At 43.0% G+C, this 18226-nt stretch overlaps 2 protein-coding genes across 10 annotated transcripts in view; one reads left to right on the top strand and one right to left on the bottom strand.

The window, feature by feature from the left end:
• The window catches only part of MLLT10 (MLLT10 histone lysine methyltransferase DOT1L cofactor), a 225987-nt gene extending 218619 nt beyond the window's left edge, over positions 1-7368 (bottom strand). For both annotated transcript variants that reach the window (XM_063669626.1, XM_063669632.1), the window contains exon 1: positions 7235-7368. The gene's annotated coding sequence lies outside the window, so the exon portion shown is untranslated. The remainder of the gene's footprint in view (positions 1-7234) is intronic.
• Positions 5138-17106, top strand: SKIDA1 (SKI/DACH domain containing 1). 8 transcript variants are annotated; one of them, XM_063669640.1, is made up of 5 exons: positions 5138-5708; positions 8144-8332; positions 10525-10616; positions 12368-13201; positions 14088-17106. In XM_063669640.1, the coding sequence occupies exon 5, from the start codon at positions 14201-14203 to the stop codon at positions 16925-16927; it is 2727 nt and encodes a 908-aa protein (XP_063525710.1). In that variant the 5' UTR covers positions 5138-5708; positions 8144-8332; positions 10525-10616; positions 12368-13201; positions 14088-14200; the 3' UTR covers positions 16928-17106. The 8 variants fall into 8 exon arrangements, with proteins under 8 accessions (XP_063525710.1, XP_054292544.1, XP_054292545.1 ...); XM_054436569.2 differs by lacking the exon at positions 5138-5708 and adding an exon at positions 5711-6458 and having other exon boundaries at positions 14091-17106; XM_054436570.2 differs by lacking the exon at positions 5138-5708 and adding an exon at positions 5711-6458.
• The last annotated feature ends 1120 nt before the right edge of the window (positions 17107-18226 follow it).

The raw sequence follows: 18226 nt of genomic DNA, 5'->3' as shown, positions 1-18226 counted from the left end.
TGAAAATTATAAGAAAAAACATGAGTGTAAATAACTCATTTTCATTTTAACTTGTACCAGATATCAAACTTTTTCTTATATATCTAAAGTATAATATTTTGTATATTTCTATAAAATGTTAAGTGAAAAGGAAGAAAAGCAGACAGTATAAAACAGTAAAACAGTTCAAATATGCAATTAATTATTCATTCAGTAAATATTTATTCAACATTTACCGTGTACTGGGGACTGTTTTGGATATGGGGAATATAGCAGTGAGAAAGTTGTATTTGTCCTTTGTGAGACATATATACATATATATATATATAGTTATATATGTAACAATTGGCTGAATATGCTAATTTTCCTTCCTCAAAATGGATAAAACTTGTAATTACATTGGCAGAATTGTTACAGTTCAAGTATGCTTTTTAAAATACATAGCAATATAAAAATAACCATAGGAGTTACAAAATAACTTTGTGAAAAAGAACAATTTCAATTGTAAAATGTTACCCTAAAATGTTATTTTATATTCTCAAAATATCCTTCAAAAAAGTATATGTAGTACCTCTAGGATAAAATGAAACCCTGTTGTCTCTAAATATTGCTTCACATAACAGCAGCTAACTCAGTACTAGCTCATCTGTTTCTCCAAACTAATCATCTGAGGCAAACCACAAAAAACTCAAGTAAAGTATTTTATGATGTAACCTCTAACCCTACTGTAATGGGAAGATGTATTTTCGCTCTATGGGTAATATATCTTCCGATAATTTTCTTTATTCTTTAAGGTAGGCACCAAATTACTGTATTTGCTTTTCCATAATTATTTACAGAAGTAGACATTATGAAAGAAATATTTAAAACCATATTCATTTCAGAGGTTAGTACTGTTCATGTTTATCTCCTTTGTAAATTAAAGTTTTATTTGCCTTCTGTTTGCGCATATTATATTTAGTCTATTGTACCCATTGTCAAGGTATATATAAATTTCTACAATGTGGTGTAGAAACTGAGGTCAATTTCTACATCCATATGAGGTATACTTCTATAATGCTGAGACTAGATCCACTTTCCTGAACTCAGATGCTTGACTTCCATAGGGTGTAAAATTCTATATTGGCTCTTCGACTAAGTTTTTTAAACAAAAAGCAATTAGAATTCCTGCATCTGCTAAACCTCATTGGAGTCTATCAACTTGTTTCTAAATAAATTAGTTGGAAAACTCAAAAAGACACTCTCTTATGATCTGTGCAGACTTTCAGATATATCCTCTTTTACATAGAGGAATCTGTTTTTTGTTTTGCTCATTTGGTACCCAAGAGTTTTTACCTTTTTCATTAAAAGTTTATTATGAGCCATATATTTATGCTAGTATGATTAAAATACTGAAGTGTTTCTGAAACTAGCTTTGTTATTAATATGTCACCATAAATGAGTATTGTGTCTTTATAGATGCAAAACCACCACGGCACCTATATCATGGAGTACTATTCGAAATTTCATATAAAAATATTCTTTGCAATTATGTTTTGAAGTGAGATTCTGTTAATGGCTTTTTCAAAAATTTATTTAATGAAACTTGTTAATCTTACTAGGTGATTATTTTTTACTCACCATCACACCTAGCAAGTGTCTTGCACATAGTAGGTCTAGAGTAAATGTTTGTTTAATGTCCTCAATTGGTGTTTAAAAGCTAATTACACTCTGAGCTTTATTCTTCAAAGTAAAGCAAGATTTTATTTTGTATGTACAATTGAACTAACATTTGTAAGTAATGATTAACAAAAATTTTCAGGTGAATTGATCTATCTGAAGATTTTCAATAGTTGAAATTAATATCAGTTTTTATTTACCAGGTGGTTTAGACTTGACTATTCTAAATAGCCCTCAAATGTTTACCACCTTTTCATGTAAAAGTCATCATTTTATTAAAAAACAGTCTCCAACTTAGAATCAATTATAATTAATATTGTTTTTAGATACACTTTAATTTTCTGAAAGTTTGGTAGATAATTCTGAAATTTAAATTTTGTGTAATCTAAATAAAAATCTTTTTAAGAGTCAAGGTCTAATATTTGAAAGGTTTGGTTTGGTTAATCGTGTTTGGCCTCAGAGCTATTTCTTTTGCTATAAAATTGATATCAAATGGCTCTATTTACATTTTTTGAGTAAAACACCATGCAATTATCAATATAAAAATGCTATCTAAAAGATGCCTTTAGGTATTCTAGGTGTTACATAAACCTCGTTAACGATTCAGAGTTGAACTATTTTTTTCCATGATGCAGCAATACTGAAAGGTGTTATATTTTGACTTTTCAGAGTATCATCAATATAGTGTGTATTGTAAGGTCCATGTTCTCATTTTTTACTGACACTGAAGATCTGCATCTCTGTTATAATTAAAGTGTGATTAAAGTGACATATTTAGGTGTCTGTTTATAGGCCACATAAGATTATCTAAGTGAAAAGATTCTGGACGTGGAAAAGAGGAAAATCAGTTTTTGAAATGGAAGAGAACCTTGAAAGAAATGCAACATATCTTAGACTGAAAAAAAAGAAGAAATTAAACTGAATTTATAAATACTATTTGGACCAAAGAAGATCACTTTTTAAGATTTAAATGTTTTCCTCTGCAAAAGGGGCCACTGCTTACCAAATCCAGAAACAAGCCCAAGAATATGTTAATTAAGTGCATTGTGTCCCAGAAAGAATGAGGTTGACAAATTCATTTTTTATTCCTTCTATTAATAAACTGTTGGTCTAGTACATCTTAGATTTTTAAAATCTATAATGTGCATATTTACCTCTTGAAACTGTATAGTAACAGTGCCAAGGACCAACATGACCCCATAGGGTGAATCTTATGAAGCTTAACATTCCTGGTGAATTAAACACACAAGCCTCGGATCACTTTTTGTCAGCCTTATTTTACTGCAGCGCTTGAGAGCCAGAAGGTAGGTAATTTTTATATGGTGGCACTTTACCCCAATTAAAAAAGCAATGATCGTTGGTGCAAGCAGAAGTGGAAAATATAATGACATAAAATTAAAGAAAGGTATCACAAAGACTGACCAGGAATGCTACTTGTCCCTGTCCATCCCTACCCCCATTCATGCCCTTTTTCCATCCATTTGTTGTTTTTCTCACAAGAATACATGACTCCTAAGAATATTTTTACTTTAAATGAAAAAAAAAATATCTGAAACAGTGAATGATGTAAAACGATTCACCTTCTAATATCAACTACATAACAGATAAACATGTAAAGCTATTCTAAATATTCAAAGACATAAATAAAAAATGTAAATTGATGGGGGGAACTGTGGGAGGATGAGGATGGAACGAATGAATAGATTGAAAATACTTGATTTTCAACACCGATTTTTTTTCTGTTCAAACCTTTCCATAGTTACGCCTCAAATGATTTCTTACATAAGAATTTCTCCCTATATCTCGAAATAACTGAATGATTTCCATGAGGAAATGCAAGTTTAGAAAGAAGACCCGCAAAATGAAAGTGTTAAAATGCAAGCAACTTCTACAGCATTTCAAATGCAAAAATACAACCATCACTACCTTTAACTGACTCTTAAGGGGTCTTTTCAAACAGATGCTATTTATGAGCATCATCTGTTAACTCCTTTCTTGTAATTCAAAACTCTGTCAAATGATGTTTTCATGACGACGCGTAAATATAATATTCCATTAAAGATCAATTCTAATTGGTTTTTTAAAATCTACCTTGGGAAACAGTGCTTCATAACACACAGACTAGTAATGAGTATTTTAGAAGGAATTTCCGCAAAGTCTATCATAAACCTAAGTCGAAATTACTCTCTTGCCCTAGTAAGGTTTGGACCACAGGATTGAAATTATTTTTTCTTGGCCTTTCATGCACGATGACTTTGGTCTTGTCGACAAGACTCGCAAGCACTTGTTGGAAATCTTCATTTGAAAAAAAAACAACTGTGACGTTGGCCAGAAATATTTCTTCCATATGCCTCACAAAGGAAAACAGACAGTTTATTAAGTGGATTGCAATTATTTGTTTCCAAAACGTGGCTTAAAAGCAAATTAGACGTTTTTCCCTTTTGAAATTCCCTATTTTGAAAACGCACTTCACGTTAAAGGAAGCCCATTTTTGAAAGGGCTAGCTCAGCCTTTCCTTTTAAAACTTGACTTTCTGTGTACAAAGAAGAGCTGAGTAATCAGTAACAAGGATAGCAAAACGTGCTTTTCCGAATTCCTTTGAACCTTTTTTTAAATGGATTTTTGAATCCATACATTTCAAGATATTTCAAATATTATATAATCTACTGTAACTTTCCGGATCCAGAATAATAACTGCCCACGTGTCTCTTATCTATTTATCACTTTATAAACATATCTATGTTGCTTTCCCTTTTTCTCATAACGTGTGCGTTGCAGGCTCGCCGGGCTTCCTTCAATTTCGCAGCACGCTGTAAAGGCTCCTTCCTCCGAGGTCTTCAGCTGGGAACCCCTCGCTGGCTGAGTCTGACCATCAAAACTTGCCGCGCCGGCCCGACCCGACCCGGCCGGAGCTCAGGAGCCCGGGGAGGCGCCAGCGGGGGTCGGGTTGGCCCGCGGGACCCCTCCCTCGGTCAGGACGTGCTCGGCTAACAGCCGCGCTACGGCAGAACAATGTCGGCGGCCCGGCGGGCGCGAGGAGCCAGGTCCCGCTTCCTCCGGCGCGCCGGCCCCCGCCCCCCGAAGCCCTCCCCGCCTGCCTCTTCGCGCTCGCCCGTCCCGCCGCGCCTTCCTCCAGCGGCCCGGCCCGGCGCACGCCCCGCCACCCGCACGCCTTCTTCCCCGCCCGGACCTGGCCGGCCCTCCTTCCCCCGACTCCGACCCACTGCGCTTCCTCCCAAGACTCCAGCTTCCTCCCCTCAGCCGCCGCCTTCGCGCCCTTTTCTGAATGTATTTTTACAATTTCCCCCTTCATTTCCAAAAGTGGCTGAGAAGTCTCGCTTCCATCTTAATGTTGATTTGCTATTTCCCTCCGGAAAAGATTTCCTCAGGAAACCCCAAATCTAGAAGGAAATACAGCAAGCCCCAGAACGCTTTTAACCCTTAAGACATCTTGTATTACAAAAAAAAAAAAAAAAAAAAGCATGTATGTCTTAAAACCGGCCAAAGAACCATCCCCTCGCTCTTTATTTCCTCCTGTAAATGCTATTATTTTAAACTCTCCATTTTAAACTCGTCCTTCGGACGAAAGGGCAGAGAATGTGCCCGGCAGCACGCAGCAAATCAGGTTTTATCTTACGCCTCCTGGGACTGGGAAAAAAAGTGGAACGTGGCCGAGGGAGCTTCCAGGACAGAAAAGCGACACAATTCGCTGGGGACGCCGCTGGGCCAGGCCAGGCGGGGGAGGCGCGGCGGGGGTGTCGAGGGCTCTCGGGCTCCGGGCCTGGGCGCCGCTGCGAGGAGGGGAGGCGGTTTTAAGTCGTGGGGGCTGGGAGGGCGGCGGCGAGTCGGGCGTGACGAGACTTTCGGAGGCAGGATGGGGCGGCGGTGGAGTTGCCTGGGCTTTCTCAGCCACCCCCCTCACTACACACCCAAATAAAAAAAGGAAAGTTAGAGGGAGGCGGAGAGGAGGACAGCCATCCCCATTTCCTCCCCGCGACGCCGCGGAAGGGCTGGGGCCGCTGCGGGCAAAGAGAGGGCGCGGGATGAGGCGGGCCAATCGCAGGCAACAGGTCTAGGCCTCGGTGGGGCAGCTGAGCCGGGAGGCCGGCGCCCCCTCCCCTCGGCTCCCCGTCCCTCCCCTCCCTCGCAGGCCCGGCGCGGTAGGGGAGGCCCGGCCCGGCCCGGCCCTCCCAGCCCCGCGCGGACTTGCTGCGGCCGACTCCGCCGGGGCAGTCGGGGTGGGGGTGGGGCGGGGGTTCCCCGCCGGAGAATCCTCCCCCGGGGCTGGCGGCGGGGGCGGGGAGCGAGAGCCGGGAATGGAGGATTAGGAAGGACTCCAGCTCGGCACGAGCGCGGCCCGCGCGAGGGATCCTGGGTAAAAAGTGGCCGCGCGGCACCGGGAGAGCGCGGAGAGGAGCCGGGGTCAGAGGTCACGGCCCTGGAGCCCCGCGTGCAGAGCCCCCCACGTGAACGCAGCCAGCAGGAGGAACCTTTTTGTTTTCGACCGCGCCAGCATGCTCCCCTATTGACCGAGCTGCTTTTCCTGGGCTGCTGGGGAGAGGAGCTCCATTGCGGATCTCCTAACCCCACCCCCCGCTTCCACCGCCAACACACTTCCCAACTCAACCCTTCCTCTCAACTCTCATCCCAGCCCCCCGTCCTGAGCTTGCAATAACGCAGTAAATTTGCTTTAACAACAAGTGGGGGTGGTTGAATTTACTCCTCCCTCTCCTCTCTCCTCCCCCTCCTCTTGCTGCGGCTCTTGACACTACTACAAACCAGGACTATAAACATAAACATGTGTCACTGTAACAGGGCAGGTAATATACGGATTTTGAGGTGGGGTGGGGTGGGGTGGAGCGGGGCTTGGTCGCCGCTTGGAGGGCAGTAAAAAATCGCGTTTCACGTGCTCGACGGCTTTGGGGACTCCCCCACACATCGATCCATTTATATAATGCCGAAGGCGCTCGGTCACTTATTCAGCCACGCAGACCCACAAAGCCAGACTTGCGGATAACCAGCGTACCCCAAAGCAAATGCATTTCAATACGAATCCCTCTCCTTTCCCAGCCAGTGCTGCCGTTTCTTCTATTAGCAAACAGTAACGTGATACTTGAATCCCCTTTCCTTTTTAAAAATTCTTTTCCAGATAGCCATGAGATCATTTCTCGACCTAAATAGTACATCTCTCCCATAGTACTACCTACACATTTTGTGCGCAGAAACCCCTTCAAACAGCAAGAAAGGCTATTTAAATGACTGAGTTCGAAATCTGGTGTGCAAAGGGTATTCCTTGGGCTTTGCCTCCGTGCATTGAGCAACTTCTGCTGCAAGTTGCTGAGACTGGCGCGGTGGAGATCCGCCACAGCAAGCCTTTTTTATTATTATTTAGTCTATATCTGCCTCTCAACTTTTTTTCTCATTCTTAGTTCAACAAGCCAGCAACCACTACTTAAGGTAGAGTAAAGCGAATCCCTTCCCAAGCTTTTTGGCTTGAAACGGAGGGAGATACAGAAAATGTTCAGATGGGGAAGTGGTTCCCTTTGTTCTTTCATTGTTTCTCTACGAACTGGTGGATACAAGGACAAACACTTACCTTCTCTTCCTTTTGCTCCACAAACCAGACGTTCCCATCAGCCTTAAAATACACAATCCACCTTGAAAGTAACTACGGATGTCGGGAGAGTTTGTATTCCATTCTTTTTCGCTCTCTGCCCTCTTTTAGCGTAGGATTAAGTTGCCGAGCACGTTGCTGCAAGCTGTAGCCCCCCCCCCCCCCCGCCTTAGTGAATCGGTCACGTTTAGGACCCTCTAAGTCCATCCTAATTCTGCCAGTAGAATTGAGGGTATTGGAGCTCTAAACTTTCAAAAGGAAAGGGGCCTGCAACTCTCCAGAAAACTTACAAATACCCCGAAATTTTTTACCATTGTATTTTTGCACCACATCACCAAATAGTATTTGCAAAGAAATAATAGACATGTCTTTGAGAAAAAAAATTTTTTTTAAGTTTATACTTAGCAATGCGCTGCTTAGACAGATGGAGTAAAAGGCAGGTTTGTATCGGCATTTAACGGAATGAGTGCGTTTTCCATAACGTTTGTTGTGCCATGTGTTTTTTTAAAACACAAACAAAACACTACCCCAACTGAGAAAGGAAGTAGAATTTTGAATTAAAATGTTGTGGAACAACTTTAAAAGAGACGTTTACTTGAAATTTATTAGTGTAAAAATTGGCCTCAGAAGTGAAAAGTAAGCTTTTCAAAGTTAAAAGACTTAATTTTCACCCTATGATTCCATAATAAAAAAGCAAATTTTCTGGTTAATATGTGATACTGTCAGCGTTGAGTGTCCAGCCTTTTGGGTCTTAGTGCCCAAACCTTGCTCAAATCTGATTATGATGTGATTTGCTGATGTCATGAATATGAAATGATACTTGTATATCCATAAATTCGAACTTGTGATTTTTTCTTTTTTTTTTTTTTTTTATCTCCCACTTTTTTGTAGGTTCCCAGTAGCTGCAGCAGTGAAAGACAGTGATTGGCTCCAGTGCTCCTAGAAGGATTTGGGCTGAAGCCAGGAGAACAGAACCAGAAGAGGATTCCCTTTGCAGAGACCATCAGGCTCCTCATGTCTTGTCTCTCCTGTCTCCCCTCGTGGTGGCTCAGGATTTCAGTATGGCTGAGCAGCCCATAGGTAGGCCTCAACACTTGGTGTCACCACTTCAGTCTCTACATGTTTGGCCCTTGCGTAAAATAAACAAAAACTTGGGCAACCCTAACAAATTGTGGTTCTGGATATTTGTGTATCATTTAATATCTGAAGGTCAAACTCTACTTTCTCTGATTTTTTTTCTTTTGCATTCAGGATCAATTGTGAAAGGCCCATGTGTCTCATAGGAAAATATTACAACAAAACAAGATAATTGGGGGGAAAGGCGGTTGCAGTAGGAAAAATGGCTTTTCTTTGATAGCATTTAATTGGAATTAAAAGATTCTTGAGCTATAAACATTCTTTATTTATTCAGCACACATAAGCAGGCATTGTTTTATCACTATCATAATTATGGTGTCCTTTAAACTGCCTGATAGCAGGAAGGATAAGGGAATGTGCCCACAGATTCAGATCAAGTCTCACTCCTTTCTTTCTTTTCCTCCCTGCCCCCTTCCCCCCTCCCTCCCCATTCCTTCCTTGGTCACTAGGGTCCCCCACAGCCCTTGAGATGAGACGAGCAGGAAGATTGTGGCCTAGCCGTTTCTTACATCATGAAAGTGATTTGTACCTCACTCTAATTTGATGCAATCCATAACCTCCTTGTCTCCTATGTTTATAACTGGTTTTTAGCTTGCAATATATGTTATCTGGAGGTGCCTATTGCTCACCTGTGTAAAATCTCATCCACTAGAATTTGTTGCTTTACCTTTGTCTAATTTAGAAAGCACACTCTTAGGGCTTTTTCAGAACAAAGCCTCACAAAAACCCCTTTACCTCCAAGGATTTGCAAATTTATAAAGGCTGCATTGAATTCAAGATGGGTCAGGGGGCAAAAAAAGGGTAGAAGGTCACTGCATTTTGATTATGGGTCAGTAGACAACATGGCATATACCCTGTGTCCCAAACTTCTGTTAAAGACAGGGTTTTTAAATGCCTAAGAACAGAGGGATGGGCCCTTTTGGAGACTTACCCTGATTTGTTTAAATGAACCAAAAAGAAAAAAAATTAAGGGAAATATACTAAGTTATCATTTGTTTCTCAATTTAGCCATTTTCTACTCCTCCATTCCCATTTTCCCATCCCAAAAAGCAGAGAAGATGTGATATTAGATAAATTTAGCCAAAGAACTGTTGAGATTTTATTGTCTTATATCCTCAACTAATTCAGCCATATGAGACTTTATTATTATTTTAAACTTTTATCTTGTGAATATTATAGTTACTTTTAGTTAATAGCACAAGGGGCTTTTATTCTTTTAACCAGCATACTTACATTGTTGAGGCCTTTGTGATGTTCCTTACTCTTTTCTGTCTGAATTCACTTTGAACAAAATGTGCCCAGCAATCACTAAAACAAATGTATATGGTGAAGAGTTGGGGCGGGGGGGGCGGCTGTGATCCTCATTTAAATTATGTATGTATGGGTGAAAGCTTGGAAGGAAAAGGATTATTTTAATGCTCTTCAATACTTTAATTATATGACAGTTGTAGTGTAGAAATGCAAAAGTACTCTTAGGTTTTCCTTCAGGTTTTCAAAAGAACTTTCCCCATTAGTAAACTACTCCTGCAAATTGCTATTGCATTTCCCAGCTAACCATTTAAAAGACTGTAAATGCCGTGTGCATTACTTCGCTCCAGAGGAAAGAGGTCAGACTGAATTGCAATGGTATTTAAACATAAAATACAGTGAAAATAAATCAAAATAGAGCATCTAAAGGTAAATCTAGCACAATCATATGGGATAAGTAAAGACAAATATGTTCATATTTTCATGGCCCTTCACTTTAAAAACTGAAAGTGCTGATTTTTTACAATAAATGCAGAAGTAAGTGGACATTAGGAATATATTTCAATCTGTATTTGCTAAAGAGGATTTTCCTTTTGCAAGCAGCTTTGTTTTCAAAGCTAAAGCACTTTTTACAATAGTGTGTAGATTAGGCATTCCTCACTGAGTAAGTAATCACATTTAATTAAACTCAATGCATATCATACATGCGCCTAAATTCACAATAATTTCCTGGACCCACAGAGAAAGATATATATATAAATGTTAATTTGGACATATCTGTCTACATATGTACATGCATCTGAGAAACATAAAAGTTGATATATCTTTTCTTAAAAAAGAATTTGAATACAGTCCATTATCTGAATTGGGTTCATCTTTGATTGTAGAGTCAGCTGACATGGTCAACAAATTTATCAAAGAAACCCCCTGGCTTTTGAAGAATAGTACTTTATACATCTGGATCTGCACATCAGGCAAAGTAAGTAAATTATTGCATAACTTTAAACATAATTGATAACAGACACCTTTAATTTTTCATCCCCATTCTTTTGGCCAGCTTTCACATTAATAATCTAAGCCATAAATGTTGGTAGCTATTGATCGAAATCCCCGGTGTGCATGCAAATCCATCTTAAAGTCCCCTGCCTTTCATGTGTGAGCGCTCAGGGGCCTCTGCTAGATCTTTTTATCGGGATCGACCCCCAATGTGCCTGGAGAAGACCCCGGATATGCAACGTGTGCTGATGGCCCAAGAAAGCTGTCTGTCACATTCTGTGTTTGTGTGTGTGTGTGTGTGTGTGTGTGTGTGTGTGTGTGTGCATGCACTCATTCAAGCAAGAGTGCTGGAGCCTAACACACACATACACACAAGGATGGGGAAGTTAAAGGAACAAAAGAATGTATTAGACACGAAGAAAGATGTGTAATGGTAGTATTAAAAATGTATAAGTGTAAAGGTGTCTGAGTGTACATATAGAGATACTTGCACAAAGTCTATATAGACACATTTCTCAAATTCCCTAGCCTTTATTTTTCTCTATTTCACCCAACAGATTATGCCCTTAGTTAAAAAAAAAAAAAAAAAACTTAATATGCTACTACTTTTCAAAACCACCTATATTGCCAATATTTTAAAGGTGGAAAGAGAGGAAGAGAGAGGAAAAGAAGGTAGTTTTGAAATGGCTACTAAATCATGTTGCTATGTGTAGGAGGACTAGAAGAGAGAGAGAGAGAGGAAATATAAACAGGAATAGAGAACAACTAAAACTACCTGGGAAAAAAAAAAAAAAAAAGGATGCTCTAGCCAACCTTTTGTACTGTCTTCTCAAAGGCTTTTTCTGAGTTTACTATTTCTTGGCTGACTCTTTGGTCTAAATCTTAAAGCTGGGGGAGGGGAATGGGCGGGGGTGGGGGTGGGAGGGTGAGGGCTGGCAGTACTATATAAGTGCATCAGAAGGAATTTTAAAACGACATTATTGTTGCTGGCAATAAAAAGACTCTGGTCATTCTACTTTTAAAAACAAACACCAGCATCTGCTTTTCCTGGAAACTTTGCTTTCTGCATAAACCTTGTGCATTTTGTCTCCTGTGAAAGTGAAAGAGAAAAACGCGGTGTAATAGATCCAGATGCAAAAGAAAGCCAACTCGGTGGATGGTATTAGCTGTGACGAGGCATTGTTCATTGCTGCCTCTCGGTTACGTTTAAAGCCTGAAATATCACGAGATCCATTCAATGATCCTTCTTTCATTCAAGGGACAAAAATGTAATTTGCTGTAGCTCTGATTTCTTGGATGGAAATGCTAGCCTTAGATTTCAAAGGCAAGAACTAGACATCGCGGTTTGTACACACATTGATTAAGTTGAAGAGCGGCGATTACATCTGTGCTGAGTGCAACAGTAGTTCAGGGGCTGACTTTTCAAATCCCAACCTCCTGAGTTACAGACTCTCTTAAATAGACTTCCTTAATTTCCGGATGCACTTCTTGAAATTCCCAATTCTTTTCAAAATTCCTGGGAAATTACAAAGGAGATGAGGGTGGGGGTGGGGAATTATGGCCGAGATTTCATCTTGTCAGGCAAACTACCTTTTTGTATGTCTGATTCCTCTGTTTTTATCTTTCTGTTTTCTTTTTTGAGCCATACCTGCTCGTGCCATCCAGACCAGAGCAGGGGAAGCTGGAACTTTTGAATGTGAAAAAAGAAATTATTGTATAATTTTTTTCTTGCAGGCTCAGAAATATCCGTTTATTCTTTTAATCACGCGGATGTGTCTGTTTTTGGAGGAACAAGGAAACACATAAATGCCTGGGTTGCATTTATGTTGTAGTTGCAAACACCGAACAGTTAAGAAGATTTTGCCGAATTTTGCAAAGCAGCCAAGGAGCCGCCTTGGGATCGTGGTAATGCGACTGGGAGGACCCTTGCTCTCATTTGGCAATATTTTGGATATCCTTGAAAACGACACCAAAATATGCCTTAATTTGACTAAGAAGAGGTTAAACCACATTGATTTTCATCCAAAGTGATTTTGTTAAAGCAGATGCTTGACTTTGATGGAAAAACTGGGAGTTGTGGAAGATTTACCTAAACTACCAACCAAAAGCATCACAAACCACTGAAACAGTCTGCATCCTACATCAGCACTTTCTTTTCATTGTTATTACGTAAAACCTCTGGAAGCACCTTGGGCGTTTGACATTTTCTTTTCTTTGCTGCAGAAGGAAGCAATCTGCTCCCTGGAATTCTGACCTGTGGTGAACAGGACCCTGGCAAAGGCTTTGCTGGGGACTCTTGGACGATCCCGCCTCCAATCCAGTACGGTTAATTGTGGAAAAGTGTACACATTTCTGGCTTATCTATGCTTTGTTATGGGTCTGACGTGAAACTACCTCCTCCCCACCCCACCCCCCAGCAGAGAACCGAAATCCAGTTGAATTGTTAACAGTGTTTCGGAGCTGGAGCCTTGAACTGCTTCCTTGGTCAAATAACTTTGTTTCTGGTTGTAAAAAGGCATTTCAGGAAAAAAAAAAAAAAAAAAAGGAAAATCGACAGAAATTCCAAACGTAAGTCCGCACTGGGGTGGTTCACGGGGCGGGTTTAACTTTGGAGCTCCCCTCCGGTCTCCTTCCCCACTCCTGTAAGGGAAATACCAGGCTATTCTGCACATTTTCCCTTAAGCTCCATTTTCCAAAAGGAAAAGGGGGTGGGGTATCTCTCTTTCGGGTTGATAATGTTTTTTAAATGCTTTTCTTTGAAATGATAATAGCTGTATCGGTAAAATGCAAATAAACGAAAAAATAGGCAGTATTTCTTTAAAGGCGAATATACGGTGCGGTTTTTTTTTTTTTTCTTCCTTAAGCATACACACACTGCTTCTGATGAAGTCTGTGAGTCAGGCTGTTTCTGAGCTCCGATAGTTTAATGGAAAGATTTATATACCGACTGTATTATTTACTTTGGGAGGGGAGGTGGCAGTATAAGGGTATGCTAATTAGTGGGAGATTTTGGGGGGAAGGGGTGGAATATCAATTTTTATTGCATCACCTGTCAGGAGTGTCCAATCAGCGCTGGCTTTAGGGGAATTAATTGATGAAGGTGTCTCCGGACGAGCTCACTTCACTCTGTCATTTTATTTGTAGCTAAAGCAGCGGCGGGAATAGCAGCTGCATTTCTTTTCTCTTTCTCCCTTCACATTCCATTATCATAGTGCTCCAATGGAGAAGGAAGGAATAGAGGGGCCCAGGTACTGATCTGCATCGGGGACTCAGACCAACACACTGGCAGATCAGAAACCGGATGGTTTTCTCCCTCTTTTTTAAAAAAACGAAAACAACAACAAAAAAGCAAGAATCAAGTCAGTGTAATTTCATGGGGTTTTCCCCCCCAATAATTTCGCCTAGAGTTTGGCACTTCCTTCGCCGGGAATAACAGTCTTTGTTATTTTATTAGCAGGATGCCTTGAGACACACGCAGCATCTGGCGGAGGATTAACATACATACATGTGTATGTATGCGTCACGTATATATTTACTGCAAATGGTGGGGATCATTTAGTGCCCGAGATGGGAGACCTGAAGTCAGGTTTTGAAGAGGTGGATGGCGTGAGGCTCGGCTACCTCATCATTAAAGGGAAGCAAATGTTTGCCCTCTCCCAAGTCTTCACAGATCTGCTGAAAAACATCCCGAGGACGACCGTGCACAAGCGCATGGATCATCTGAAAGTGAAGAAGCACCACTGCGATCTGGAGGAGTTGCGGAAACTCAAGGCAATCAACAGCATCGCCTTCCACGCCGCCAAATGCACGCTCATCTCCCGGGAAGACGTGGAAGCGCTCTACACCTCCTGCAAAACCGAGCGCGTCCTCAAGACCAAGCGCAGGCGGGTCGGCCGGGCCCTGGCCACAAAGGCGCCGCCGCCAGAGCGCGCCGCTGCCGCCAGCCCCCGCCAGGGATTTTGGAAGGACAAGCACCAACTTTGGCGGGGCCTGAGCGGAGCCGCGCGGCCCCTGCCAATCAGCGCGCAGTCCCCGCGCCCGGGCGCCGCCGCCGCGCGCCCCGCCGCCCATCTACCTCAGATTTTTAGCAAATACCCCGGCTCGCACTACCCGGAGATCGTGCGCTCGCCGTGCAAACCCCCTCTAAACTATGAAACTGCCCCGCTCCAGGGAAACTACGTCGCCTTCCACTCGGACCCTGCTTATTTTCGGAGCCTGCTGTGCAGCAAACACCCGGCAGCAGCCGCCGCCGCCGCCGCCGCCGCCGCCGCCGCTGCCGCTGCCGCCGCCGCCGCCTATTACCAGGCATCGGCGGCCGGGCCCCAGCCCAAGGCAGCGGCGGGCGCCGGAGGCCCGGGGAGCCTGAGCTACCGCTGCAAGCGCAAGCGCGGCGGCGCCAAGGACTGCCTGCTCGCGCCTCACGCCGGCGCGCGGCGCCTGCTGCTGCTGCCCAGGTCTTACAAAGCCAAGGCGGCGGCGGCGGCGGCGGCGGCGGCTGCAGCGGCGGCGGCCGCCGCCGGGGCCACTTGCCTGGAGAGGTTTCATCTGGTCAACGGCTTCTGCCCGCCTCCGCACCACCACCACCACCACCACCACCATCACCACCACCACCACCACCACCGGGCCCAGCCGCCGCAGCAGAGTCACCACCCCCCTCACCACCACCGGCCGCAGCCCCATCTGGGCAGCTTTCCCGAGAGTTGCAGCAGCGACTCCGAGTCCAGCTCCTACTCGGACCACGCGGCCAACGACTCGGATTTTGGCTCCAGTTTGTCCAGCTCCAGCAATTCTGTGTCCTCAGAGGAAGAGGAGGAGGAGGGAGAGGAGGAGGAAGAAGAGGAGGAGGAGGAGGGGGGCAGCGGGGCCTCGGATTCCAGTGAAGTCAGCTCGGAGGAGGAGGACTCGTCCACCGAGTCGGACTCCAGCTCCGGCTCCAGCCAAGTGTCAGTGCAGAGCATCCGATTCAGGCGCACCAGCTTCTGCAAGCCTCCCAGCGTGCAGGCGCAGGCCAACTTCTTGTACCATCTGGCCTCCGCCGCCGCTGCAACCAAACCCGCTGCTTTCGAGGATGCCGGCAGACTTCCCGACCTCAAGAGTAGTGTCAAAGCGGAGTCGCCGGAGGAGTGGAATCTGCAGAGCTGGGCCCCCAAAGCATCTCCGGTGTATTGCCCGGCCAGCCTGGGGAGTTGTTTCGCTGAGATAAGGAACGATAGGGTATCTGAGATTACATTCCCACACTCTGAAATTTCCAATGCTGTAAAGAGAACTGACCTGACAATTAACTGCCTGGCAGAGGGGGCCTCTTCACCTAGCCCAAAGACAAACAATGCATTTCCACAACAAAGAATACTCCGAGAGGCTAGGAAATGCCTACAAGCAACTCCTACTATACACTGTGCAGATAACAACACAATAGCTGCTAGGTTCTTAAATAATGATTCTTCAGGAGCAGAAGCAAATTCAGAAAAATATTCCAAAATCCTTCATTGTCCTGAATTTGCTACGGATTTGCCCTCTTCGCAGACTGATCCTGAAGTGAACGCTGCAGGAGCAGCAGCAACTAAAGCCGAGAATCCCTGCACTGACACAGGCGAAAAGACATTGCCATTTCTGCACAATATTAAAATCAAAGTAGAAGACAGTAGTGCTAATGAAGAATATGAACCTCACCTTTTTACAAATAAGCTAAAGTGCGAGTGCAATGATACAAAGGGTGAGTTTTACAGTGTGACTGAGAGTAAAGAGGAGGACGCCTTGTTAACCACAGCCAAGGAAGGTTTTGCGTGCCCTGAAAAAGAAACTCCTTCCTTAAATCCACTGGCTCAAAGTCAGGGCCTTTCATGCACTTTAGGTTCTCCAAAACCTGAGGATGGGGAATATAAATTTGGTGCCAGGGTAAGAAAAAATTACCGGACACTAGTACTGGGAAAGCGACCTGTCCTTCAGACACCTCCAGTCAAACCAAATTTGAAATCAGCTAGAAGCCCTCGTCCTACAGGTAAAACTGAGACACATGAAGGAACACTGGATGATTTTACAGTTATAAACAGACGCAAAAAGGTAGCCAGCAATGTAGCATCAGCAGTGAAAAGGCCATTTAATTTCATGGCAAATTTTCCTTGTCCACCATCACTCATTATTGGGAGAGATGGGGATTTGTGGCCGGCGTATTCCTTAAACACCACTAAGGATTCTCAGACTCCTCACAAGGCCCATCCTATATGGAAATGGCAGCTGGGCGGTTCTGCAATACCTCTTCCACCTAGTCACAAATTCAGGAAATTTAATTCATAAAAATGTTTTGGAAGATATTTTCTTGAACCATATTACCTTCCTTTTGTTGTAAACTGCACAGGATGGTTTGTACAAGTCCATTAATGTGTTACACCCCCTTTGGAGTCCTGGTTTATCGCATTTTGAAGACAGAAATCGGATTACTTTTTTTCCGTTGCGGGTTTTTTTTTTTTTTTTTTTTTTTTCTGGAGTAGGGTGGGGGCGGGGTGGGAGAAGGGTTGGTTTACATTCCACAGACTACTTCAGGCTAAAGACTCAAGTAAAACTCAGTTATTACGGTAGAGCTGGAACACTTTACTGTTTCAATGCTAATAATGCACCCGGTACCTCAATTCAACTGCTACAAATAAATGTCAAAAGGTTGAATAATAAATATTACAATGAGCCATTAAGTTTATGCACTAGATTTCAGACCTGAAAGTGTAACTGTTAATTCAGTGAAAGTTTGTTAGGTTACATGGTTACACAGTGAGGTGAGGTGAGGTAGCAAGAAGTTCCTGTGAGCCCAAAATGTTATTTTCTGGAGCTCTTGTTTGTGGGGTATCTTTTTCTTTTGACTCCCCTTATTCCCTCTCCAAGAGTAGTTGCACTTAACTTTTTTCTTTTTTTTTTTTTTTTTAGTGGAAAGATTGGGGTGTGAGTCCTGATTAAATACTAGTAAAAGCTGCCTCATACATACTGAGTAAAATAAATGTGGGATTGTATTTTTTTTGTAAAGGGTGTGATTTTACTTTTAAAGCCACTCCTTTGCAATTGGAAAAGTCTGTTTTGTGTTCTCACCCAAAGGTTTTAAATAAGGTGACTCTTACTATTGTCCTGCTTATCTTGTGGTCTGAACATGACCTTCAAACTCCCAAAACAATTGAAATATTTCTTTTTTCTTTTTTTTTTTTTTTTTTTTTTGGAGAGAGTCTCGCTATGTCGCCCAGGCTGGAGTGCAGTGGCACAATCTTGGCTCACTGCAACCTCCACCTCCTGGGTTCAAACGATTCTGCTGCCTCAGCCTCCTGAGTAGCTAGGATTACGGGCGCGTGCCACCATGTCCGGCTAATTTTTGTATTTTTAGTAGAGACGGGGTTTCACCATGTTGACCAGGCTGGTCCCGAACTCCTGACCTCAGGTGATCCGCCTGTCTCGGCCTCCCAAAGTGCTGGGATTAAAGGTGTGATCCACCATGCCCGGGCTGAAATATTTCTCATAATAGCAGAATATTTCATGGTCAAACTCTTGATAGTGACAAATCAGTAAATACAACCACGAAAAAGAAAATGAGGGGTCAGAGTTGCGATACCCCAAATG

The sequence above is a fragment of the Pongo pygmaeus genome, chromosome 8, assembly GCF_028885625.2.
Source record: "Pongo pygmaeus isolate AG05252 chromosome 8, NHGRI_mPonPyg2-v2.0_pri, whole genome shotgun sequence".
Lineage (NCBI taxonomy): Eukaryota > Metazoa > Chordata > Mammalia > Primates > Hominidae > Pongo > Pongo pygmaeus.
The sequence above is the reverse complement of the archived record's forward strand: the minus strand, read 5'-3'. Positions and strand labels throughout refer to the sequence as shown.

Bases quoted from the DNA above. Each gene is read 5' to 3' on its own strand.
- SKIDA1 (XM_063669637.1), top strand. From the start codon at position 13,935: ATGGTTTTCTCCCTCTTTTTTAAAAAAACGAAAACAACAACAAAAAAG. The intron at 13,993-14,087 runs GTCAGTGTAATT...TTATTTTATTAG, and splicing joins AACAAAAAAGCAAGAATCAA to CAGGATGCCTTGAGACACAC.